The 11,233-nt window shown below is 43.4% G+C and overlaps 1 protein-coding gene across 1 annotated transcript; it reads right to left on the reverse strand.

Annotated features, from left to right (window-relative positions):
• Positions 1–1,063: 1,063 nt before the first annotated feature.
• ism2b (isthmin 2b) lies at positions 1,064–10,986 on the reverse strand. Its single transcript, XM_079572372.1, has 6 exons — positions 10,800–10,986; positions 4,662–4,901; positions 3,707–4,022; positions 2,094–2,231; positions 1,948–2,016; positions 1,064–1,873 (listed from the first exon to the last, which is right to left on the reverse strand). Exons 1-6 carry the CDS (start codon positions 10,911–10,913, stop codon positions 1,356–1,358), a joined length of 1,395 nt encoding a protein of 464 aa, XP_079428498.1. The 5' UTR covers positions 10,914–10,986; the 3' UTR covers positions 1,064–1,355.
• Positions 10,987–11,233: the final 247 nt, after the last annotated feature.

Genomic DNA, 11,233 nt, shown 5'->3' on the forward strand with positions numbered 1-11,233 from the left:
CATTTGTTTTTATTAGTGCACCATGTACAGGTTCATTCCAAAGCTTATGAAAACTTAAAAAAATGTCAAACAAATAAATACTGTACAACACCATATTCATACTAAAGTCATAAATCAAACCATGCTGTTCAACAGAAAACCTTTGCAGCATTTCCAGCACGTTTTTCTTCACACAAACTCCAGCTCCACTTTGTTTTGTATGTACATGATATATAAAGTGCCTTCATTTAAAATGGTTGAATCCATAATGTAAATGCTGATTCACATTCACAACTGGAAACATATTTCCTGAAAGAACTCTTCAGATAACACTTTGACTGGACAGAAAGGGCCGGGTTGTATCTGAAAACTCCGGGACCCGGCTGATAATCTCCTTCAATAAAAATGTCCCTCTCTCTCCAGTCAAACAAACCGTTGAATGGTAACCCCAGGAGTATAGTTAACTTTAAGCTACTGTATCTATTCATCAGCACAATCTGAGTTTGGAGCACTGGACAGGAGCATTGGCTCAACTTTAACTTTTTGAATGACACATTCAGTCTGACCGGTGCTCCAGACTCTCTGTATTTTCTATCTGTTTCTAAGAACATATACTGACCCATCCCTTTAAGGTTTATTTGGATTATACAGCTTATCGCATGTTTTAGCCACAACCACGTGATACTGCAGAGGTAATGAAGACGTTTCGCTCATGGTCAGTAATTCCCCTGAGAAGGTTTTCGAGACACATCTCTGAGCACAAGCTGCTCATTGTACAATGTGTTTTCCTACATTTGCACCGAAGAGACTTAGGAGGCTGGATTTACAGGCACCAATAGTCTGGCTCTTAACTCTTTGGCACCCTGATCAGAGACTTTCCTGGCTGTCAAAATGTAACACGTATCGTGCGCCAAACATTTGAAATTCAATATTTTCTTTCTGTAAAGGCTGCTTGAATCATTCACACTAGACAGATGTCCTAAATCCTCATTTGGACTTCAGTACTCGTTATTGTCCCTCATTACGGCTACAGCGTGTTGCACTGAAGATACATCTGTCTCCTTTGTGTGTAGCATTATATTTATTTATCATAGCAGCAATAGACCACTGTAAGAATTACCTGCCATTGTCACAATGCCCATTGCGCAGTGAGTTTTTATTTCTCAAATAACAACCGTCAGCCAGTAGACATCTCACGCTCAAATATAACTCGTATGAAGAGATGCTAGTGGCTGATAGCAATAGAAAACATGTTTTGGACTGCAGTTCATTTGTATATAATTATAATATAACACCAGCAGCCTCACACCACTTTCCCTGGAGCTCTTTCGTCTTCCTGTTGTTGATGAGTTTATGATAGTGGGTTTTTGGTGTTCTCAGTATTCTCTGGCCTCTTCCAGTTCATTCATGAAGACATCTTCATGAGGGTTTTCCGGACACTTCAGTCCATTGTTGGGGGGTCGTACTGTGTGGAAGCGGCTCCAGTCCCCTTTACACAGAATCCACGGCAGGACGTCCACTTTGAAGTGGAGCTCAGGGGAAAACTCTGTGCTGATCAGGTTTGGAGTGCCTGCGCTTTTGCCACGAGTGATGAGCCGCCCACGGTCGTCATAGCAGCAATGCTGTGCGGCGAGAGTGGACAGGTCAGCGGACAGCGCTGAGCGGATGCAGCTCCGCGCAGAGGGCTTATATACGTCCAGCCTCTCTTTGGGACCACTGGCGTCCCTCCAGCGGAAGGGCCTGTCCTGAGCCTCATCGAAAACGCTGACCACGGTGTAGGACACGTCTGAGGGGTACGAACACGGGCAGTCGGGCAGCTCCGACAGCGCCTGAGCCATGTACTGCTGCAGGAAGTCACTCTTACAGTTGAGCCACTTCTCACAGCTGTCCACGTCTGTGGACACACACAGTCACACAGTTACACTCTGCACAGGGTCAGTTACACAGCAAAGTGAAGCAAACACACACCTGTCCCAAACGGCTCTGTGCCATTCTCCATTTCAAACGGGAAGGGATCTGCCACAACGTTGTCTTCACCTGTGACAACATCAACAGAGTCATGATTAGATGATCCCCATTGTCTGTTGTGTAACTGAAGGATTCTTGTTGGTTACCGGGACAGGGGTCCAGGTCACAGCGGGCGGCCTCGGTCAGAGTGCAGGAGTACCCACAGGACTTGGTCCGTTTCCTCTCTCCCTGTCCACACGTCACTGAGCATGGAGACCAGGGAGTCCACTCATCTGGCTCTTTATCTGAACAGCACATATAAAAGAATGTGAGACTTTGAACACACTCTATATCATCATCAAGAGAATGTTCCAATTACAAGGTCAGAACAACTTACTGAAAATGTAATTTCTGTGGGTAAATGTTTACGCTGCTAAATGAACTGTTTACACACAAAAATCAAAAGGAGAGTTGGACATTTCAAGCAAAGCTGCAAATCTAGGAAAAAAAATCAAATGTGCATTTTCAGAACTAAACAAGTCTGAATAAAGGTCCCATAGTTGCACACTGTATATTTTCCCCTGGACTGACCTTTCCCATGCAAAGTCTTATTCTTGAGTCAAATTAGAGAGGGAGAAGCTGTGCTGCGGTGTCCGCCTCCGCACCATGTTTCCTTGTGGTGTTAATAACACTCAAAACAAGTGCGCACTGATTAAAGGCGAGGTGGGTGCACAAACACCAGCCTGGGAGCACTGAGGAACCAATTTGGCTTTGTGGGCAATGCCGACTCGCAATGTGGCCAAACTGGAAAAGATCTCAGGACAGTGTTAATTACAGAAGACGCTGAGGCACATCTTTGATTTATGATCGCTCCGATTTAGATGTAAAACTTAACGGCTATTGTCGTTATTCACTGTGAAATCTAGTCCATACAAAAGTCCACATCTTCTTCTCATTCTATTCTATCTCGCAATTTGGGCACAATTAAAACCAGCCTCTCATGTTTGTTCTATTCATGTTCTATTCAAACTTCTGATCACAACAGAACTTGTTTGTTTGCCCTGAAAACCAGTAGTCAATAACAACAAGTAATGATCTGATTCACAAAGTAGAAGCGCTGCTATCCAAGCAGTCATTGAGTAAAAGTGCATTAAAGTTCAGCTGTGCAGTAGTTTGTCTCATTATTTGTTTGCTTAGCTCTAAGTGGTCTAAGTACACAGAAACACAACAGTGTTTCCCATCAGAGCACAACAAAATTAAACAAAAGGAAAAGAACTGCAGAAGTTATGCAGAACCCTGACAGCCCCGGCATTCTTGAACCTGCTCAAAGGCTGCGCCGCGAGCGGAGAGGTTCAGTGAGGTCTGCTGGCTCTAGTTTGGGACTAGGGGCAGTCCGCTCCAAGGATGGGATGAAAGAGCAGCCGAATGGCTTTGTCATTCTGTGTTCCCAACATGCTTCTAATTGTCCACAAGAGCAGGACTGTGTTGTCGCAGGAACAGTGCCGCCTCATGCTGCCATTAGCGACGGCATCAGACTCAGCTTCAAATGGTCCCACCGAAAGCACGGTCGAGTGCCCCCGGTGAATTCACTGCCATCCCCCACTACAGTTCAGCTCGTACTTTACAGTATTACCATTCAGCCACTAACCAGCTTCTGTAATCCTATGGAGTTTATGTCTTTATCCAAATAATAAAGCAGGATCCACTATTTCGTTTCAAAGTATGTATTACACAAGCTTCAATCTTAGGGCATTACACAGGGCCAGTTGGCAGAACCTACCATAGTAGCTTTGAATTGGATCCCAGCCCTCGTTCCAATGAGTATCCCAGTCGCTGCCCACTCCACTGGGTAAGGGCTCCTCACTGCCGTAGTCCAGAGAGTAGTCGTCCTCCTCAGACTCCTCTGTGCTGGAGCGGCTGCTGTTCTCCTCACTGGAGTCTCCATCTGTGTAGCTCCAGAACAGAGGCCAGAAGAGCTGCTTTCCTCCCAGTAGGTCCACTGTGGAGGAGGGAGCGGAGGGAGGGAGCCACTCTTTCTCCTTGGCCAAATCCATCTCTACCTCCATTTGAGGGTCATCAACCACCTCAATGGTCACCTGTAGAGAAATTATATTATTGTGAAATAGAAATAACAGACAGGATGATTCCTTAATATAAAACAACAGCACACAGTTGAATTTATTTGTTTACTGTGTTGGAAAGTAGTTCCAAGCCAGTGGGTTTACTTGAAATCTGGAAGCTAAGTGTTTAAACTGAACCTGTTTCCTAGTCAGCCAGCCAGACATGAGCACGCAGCCAACCAAACGTTCCTCTGAGGGGAGAATGTGAGCATTTCTTCTGGTGAACTGCCTCTAATTACGTCTATATGAGTCATCCGAAATCCTACTGTAGTTTAAAGACGTGCTTCAGATGATGTGAAGGCCAGGCGAGGGTATATTTCAAAGAATTGTAACTTTTTGTAGCAGTTGTCCACTCTCTGCTACATTATGTTGACTGGCTCCTGTAGATGAATAGACTCAGCTCATTATGTTGCTCTTACCACATCCTGATTGGAATGACCAGAGTCGGAAAGAAGAACTGCCCCAAGAAAACGTAAACAGAGCAGCTTTTTGAAGTACAAGAACAATTTCGGATGTTTTGGGGACTCCAGTATTGATGAACATTTAATTAAACAGGAGCTTGAGCTGAATGTGTTTTAGATTTGATTTAGTTTGTCTGTTTTTGTCTCCACACACCTGTATGTTGGGGTTCTCATTGGCCTCAGCATTGGTCAGGTCTGGGAGGTTGTGCAGGTCCAGTATAAAGGGTCTGGTGTCCTCCTGGGGTTCGGGCTGAGGGAGTACCCCCACAGAGCGCTGCTGTGGGTGGGACCACCTCCTGAGGCTGTCCCGAGGCTCAGGCAGTGACTGCACCTGGTTGTGCAGCTCGGACTCTTCTGTGCTGAACTGCAGCGGATCCGTGTGGAGGAAATGACCCTGAAGAAAAACACATTTAACACAAAGAGAACTGTGTTTATCGGACAAGTGCAGTGTTGTTGTTGAGCACATGTTCAAACGGCCTGTGTTAGGACACCGCCCGCTGAAGCCAGAGGGCGACACACTGTGCGAACCGGCTAATGGCAACTAAAGAACTAGCAGTGGCTCATGAGTGGGTAAACACTAGTGCTTTGTTACAATGAGGAAACACTGGAAATAGCTGCCACTTAAGTTGTTGTGTGTTTGCAATCCAAACCCCCTGAGGATTCCAACTAACTAGCTGAGTAACTGAGCCGGCTTTCGCTGGTTTTATCCTTGTTTCCCACAATAGTCCTGACATCCAGGCTGTGGACAAAGAGAGGCCTGTCCCACAGAGATCCTCTTTTAGCCTTAATGAGAGGCCGCGAGGCGTGGAATCCTGCACTAATGTGTCTGAACCTGCCGTGCTGCCTCATCACTTCTGCTCACTTTTCACATTTTACACACAAATATATGGCTGCCTTTGCATTTGGGCCCATGTCGTTATATAAAGGACTGTCCAGAGTGTACTGTACAGTGTGGTAAATGTCAACAAGCGCTAAAAGTCATGAGACATAATCACATGGTGCTTTATTGACATTAACCATAACCTAGACACATTTGTTTAAAAATACTGCTCAGGAGGACTGAAATCAAGTTGAATGAATGAATGAATGAATAGTTGCTGATTTATGGAGCTGGCTTCAGGAACAGGATGTGCTCAGTGGCCGCTCGCCCCATAAAGAAGTTATGTGGTCTGTGGACACATAATGCCTGTTCAGAGAAGTCTCCTGTCATCCATGATAAATAGTGTACAGACGATGCCCCACATATTCACCAGATACAATAGTAGCAGAATCAGCTAATCAGCGAGATTCCATGTTATAGTTTTTGAGCTGCTCCTCTTTTCACATTATAAAAATGAACCACAACAGGCCCATGGAAGTATCTATACATGTAAATACAATCTACCTGACCTTAGTGATAATGAGCTCATCTTCTCCATACATTTTACACCTAATGTCTCTTTAATCAGTGGCAGCACAAAGGGATATTGATTTTTTCTTTTACAGAATTTAAGCTTAGGATCTATTGTGTGAGAAAGACTGTAATATTAACTGAAACCATTTTTAGGTTTATTCATGATCAATTGATCCAAGAGCCAATGGAAACTGTAACATTGTAGTTGACAAAGAACATTAAGATCGTCTACATACAAGCAACATTGGCTTGTATGATCAGTTACGATTGATCTCACTCTGACACATCAGGATTGTCAACATGAGTACACTCCACACATCTGGATCCGGTATAGGGTTAGTGTTTGTATCACTGATCCTCCTCCTCTCAGGACGGGGCCACACGGATCAAAGGGCCTGACCACGTATGGCATGTGGAGCCTTAAAGGAAGCTCTGCACTGTCTGGGGAAACCCTCGACCTACTATATCATGCTTTATACAGGCTTTTAAAAATACATTTAGACCATAAGCATTGCTAGCCATATTAGCTCTCTACGAACATGTTCTCAAATGTGATTCTTGTGTTAGGTAAACAGTCAATATCTCAGTAATTCCCTTCTCACATAGGGTCAGGTCATAGAGGCAGCCATTTAAACTGGCGCCCACACCCCCACAGTAAAAAAAAAAAAGCACAGCGCTCGGAAGAAAATTAAGAGTGATTCAGATCTGAGTATACAAAACACCTGCACACTTCCTCTGCCAGCACAGACGGACGTCAGGCCGTAAATACAGAGTGGAACATGAGATGCCCGTTATCAACGCAATGTAGTGGAGGACATCTGGGCGCTGAAATGGTCAGCATGAGTCACAGCATGGTGACTTAAAAAAAAACACCTTCAGGTTTTTGTTTGGGAACAGACTGAATATCAGTGAAACAAAATAACCAGCAACCCCAGATCTGCTTTTCTTTACGAGGAAACATTATAAAATGGTTTGAAGTATAATAAAGTATCAGTGTTAATTGCTTTGCTCTGTTTGAAAAGAGTCTCAGACCTTTCGGGGCTGCTGTCTGATGGCGGACAGTGACACACATTTGGTTTGGGTCGAGGTGAGGGTTGAGAGTGGGATACCAGGGGGGCTCTGGCTCTGAATTATGTGACCGACAATATCAAAGGCCTGTGTACTTGGCAGTTTCCAAACCATTTCAGAAATACAATAAACCGATGGCCGCCTCTAACGAAACGGGCCAACAACGGAATGCCTGCAGGAGTTAGGATGAGCGTGGAGAGACAGACAAGAAGAAAAATGTCCTCTTGTCTTACAGCATTCATTAGTTAATTATTATTGTACATAACATTCTTTCAACAACTTTTCAACAAGTTCTGTTTTTAGCCGTGCATGTAACAATAGAGAGTCATTTGTCTGCACTTTTAATCACTTAAAGTAAATTGCCATGTTTGTTTTAGGTTCATGGGTTTCTCTGATGTGTTAATTTGACCATCAATCATGTTTTTCTGAGCTCAAGTAGATAAAACGAAATCTCAGATCAAGGTCTCTTTGTAAAGAATAGAACATGCATGCAAGCACCCGGGAGTATCTTCACGAGTGTCAAGCAAATTCTCCAATCAGAAAAAGCGTGGTCCTTACCCAAGTTTCAACAAAGAACTAAACAAAAAAAGAAATGCTAAGTCAATATGTGCACCACAAACGAATCACAACAGGTACAAGAAGTGACATTTCTAGCTCCGTCAATACCGACAAGGTGTGGCTTGGCCTTCGATGTTTGAAATTGTGTTTTTGTTTTTGTATCTCTGGCTGTAGTTGGATGTGTCTATGCAACATCAACGCCCATGTATTCACTAGTGGTGTTTTCTTGATGTGCTCTAATGCATTCCACATCACAAGCTCGTGATGATGTCTAGACTAGTCATGTTTTTAATGTTTTTAATTACGCATCATGAGCAACATGTGAACCTGTGAGTATTTCTATCACCTGTGCATGATCGGTCTCACTCAGGCTGTTTCTTCACAGGCTTTACTTAAAAGAAACTCCACTCTCACAAGGACACAAGTGCTCCATCATAGTATGCTGTACCATGTGTTTCTGTACTAAACTGTGGCAGCCTCTAATGCTTGTTTTGCCAGTGGAATAAAGGGGTGAGACAATACTTATTTTTATTTTTTTGCTTCTGTACCTGCTGCTTCTCCGGTGTGCGTTGCACATAGTATAGATGTGGGTAAAAAACAAAAACAGGACATTCCGCATTAACACAGAAAGAGCCTATGTAAACAGTGGGCTGAATGACTTGACCCCTCGCTTCCACGCTGAAGGGACAGGGAGGGCCGTCTTAGTCTGGTTACGTAAGCATCGTCACTGGACACCATGGCTCCTCGACGCTGCTAAGCTCTGCGCTCTGTCCGGCGGATCAACGGGAAGACAACACTTGATTGATCAATATTCTGTCTATTGCTAACACCAAGACAAAGATCACATGACATAAGAGTCTCATTAAGGGCCAGGTCCATCTGACTGAAGGTCATCGGGGTTGTCCCTTCCTCTCTTCGTATTCTTGATAACGCTATGAAGATATGTTTGTGTCTTGATTTGAAAGTTTGAAAGCCTTACATGGTGGTAGTATCAGCAATAAGGTGAACGCAAAGGAATGGGAACGGTCTAAAGATCCCGTCGGGGACTCCAGGTTAACGTCTTCTCTGTCAGCAGAAGTTAATCAGAGTGAAGCTGTTTTCTCACAATAGTATCAACAACTGGTGGAATTATTTGATTACACGGGCATGACTGTGGCCAGTTGAAAAACCCTTTAGGCGAGAAGGTAATTAACGTATCAGCAGTTTATGGACCTAATCCCAAAAAAGAAAAATCTGATGTCATTATGGACAGTTTTTATGTTCTTCTTATTATCACTTAGTTTGCTGACATCATGCTTGACCTCATTGTAGGGCTGCAACTAACGATTATTTTGGTAATCGATTAATCTACCGATTATTTTTGCGATTAAATTGTATTTTTTCATTTATTTTTAATCGCATGAAGCTAAAGCAGCATCTCTTGAGGACGTGTTGATGGAGTAAACTTAAACTGTTGTAAAGTGTTTCTGTAGTGCCAGTTCTGCTTTATTATTTGGATGAGACACAGACAGATATCTGTGAAATGTTCAATGTACAAAACTCTACAGACCCTAACTTGAAAAACAAAGTAGGTTTCCATCTAAAATAAAAAATGTTCATGTAACTTTTGCTCTTTTTAAGTCTGTGTTTACTAGAGAACGATTAATCGATTACTAAAATAGTTGACAACTATTTCAATAATCGATTAGTTGTTTCAGCCCTACCTCATTGTTATTTACGTTTTTATTTCATATGGTAGAAATGTAAAAGTTTGTTAAAAAGGACTTGTACACATCTCTCTCTCTCTTTTTGGTTTTATGGTCCATTTGTGACAATGGCACAATTGGCTGCGCTCCTCACAACAATCCAAACTGTATTGTATCCCGACCCACGAGCTCCACATTTCAGATCACTCCAAGACAACACACTTCTTTCTCTCTATAATCACTGGCCTGTTGGCTCCCTGCTAATTTCTGCTTTGACATCAATCAGAGGGAAGAAGATGAGAGAGGAACGGCCCCAATAGGGCACCCATAGGAGGGCCACACAAGAAGGGAAGTTTAAAAGAAGCTAAAAAAGACACACAAACAGACTTTGATATCCAAATATGTCCACGCGAAACACAAACATTCTCTCGCACACAGGCCGCACGCTGCACGGCATGAGCGGGGGAACCAGAGTGATGGTAAACCTTACTATACATGGACAGAGACAAAAGGGCGACTGGAAAGAAGCGCGGAGTTACTGATGAACACGTGAAAAAGGAGAAGTTTAAAAACACTCTGCGTTCAGGTGACATCACAATGCCCAAAGGAGAGGCCTGTGTTTAAAGTTGATTGGTTCGTATCTCTGTAATTACTCGGGCCTTTTCACATGAAACAAAAACTGTTATAAAGTTGAATGTATCTTCTGTCAACTCAAATGGGTTGAATCCATATTATTTTTTCATAGCGGTGCCAGAAAGTGATTACCTTCAAAAACAAGGAACCTCATTTTGCTCAGGAACTTGCAGCCAGTAGATAAATATTAGAGGAATATGTGACTTTTTTAATAAAGCGTTTTGGAAAATGATTGTGGGTTTGCCAGATCCTCAATTCTATTTCAATGGTTATATCTTATTGCTGTGTAAAACATGGAACCACAGTAACTGTTGCCATTTGGGCCCCTGATGAAGCGGGAAGGCCAACACCGAAAGTCCTCATGGATGCGTTTGGCCCCAGGACCTTAAAGTCACACAGCGTAACGTTTCACCCAATAAAGGTATTTGATTGCAGATATTTCCTAGAAACACCTAAAAAAAAGAAAGAAAAAAAAGAGGACCAAACAAATGTGCGTTGGCTGTGAGCGGCTCAGCTCTCCTCAGACCGGACGGTAACTTTAGAGGGAGCGGGACGTCTCCAGCCTGTCTCCATGGAGATACAGTCTGTGCTGTTAAATCCTCATCCAAATCCATTCTTCCATTACCCACTGCAAAACAATGGCTTTGTCCATGTCCAGGTGCCCATTGGGAGCCTGTTTTGTATTGCTGACCACTAATAGTATGATCCCAAATGTTACGCAGTGCACCTTTAAAGCAAGTCAGTCTAATGTTATTCAAAGGTTAGTTATATGTCCTTTAAGCATGTGGACGTTTGTGCACATCGGAAAGTTTACCTAAAATAATAATGACAACTTACTAAACTGGTGATATTAACCTATATTATTATTATGATACGAGGTTAGAGCCTATTATCATGTGAAACTAAATGTAAAAACAAAAAACAAAACAAAAACATGGAGCATCCGTGAACTTACCTTGTGTGCAACATGTCTGTGCCTGGTGGGAAAGCTTGTCCCGAAGCTCGCGACGAATATAGACCACATCATGAGCAGCATCTGAAATCTGCTGGCGACCTCCTGACGCTGCATCTTCTCCACTTCAGGAATGAGGGAAAGTTCGAACAACTCAACTTCTTCACAGACTCTCCGAACACAGAAAACAATCAAACCCCTTAACGTCTTCACAGAGGATTAGGTTGAGTGTTTCTTCTTCTTCTTCTTCTGAGCCGCGCTGTCGCACTTCATACAGATGCGCACGGGTGTCTGAGGGATTCCCGCGTGCTCCCCATATTAGGCACCAGAGTCTGTGCGTAAAGTTTCTCTGTTTGGTGAACTCCGAGCTCCTCAACCCATACAACAGACTCCGCACGAGCCTTTAAGTACCGGGGAAGAGCGAACCAAACGCTGCA

This window comes from Gobius niger (assembly GCF_951799975.1).
Source record: "Gobius niger genome assembly, chromosome: 15".
In the NCBI taxonomy this organism is placed as follows: domain Eukaryota; kingdom Metazoa; phylum Chordata; class Actinopteri; order Gobiiformes; family Gobiidae; genus Gobius; species Gobius niger.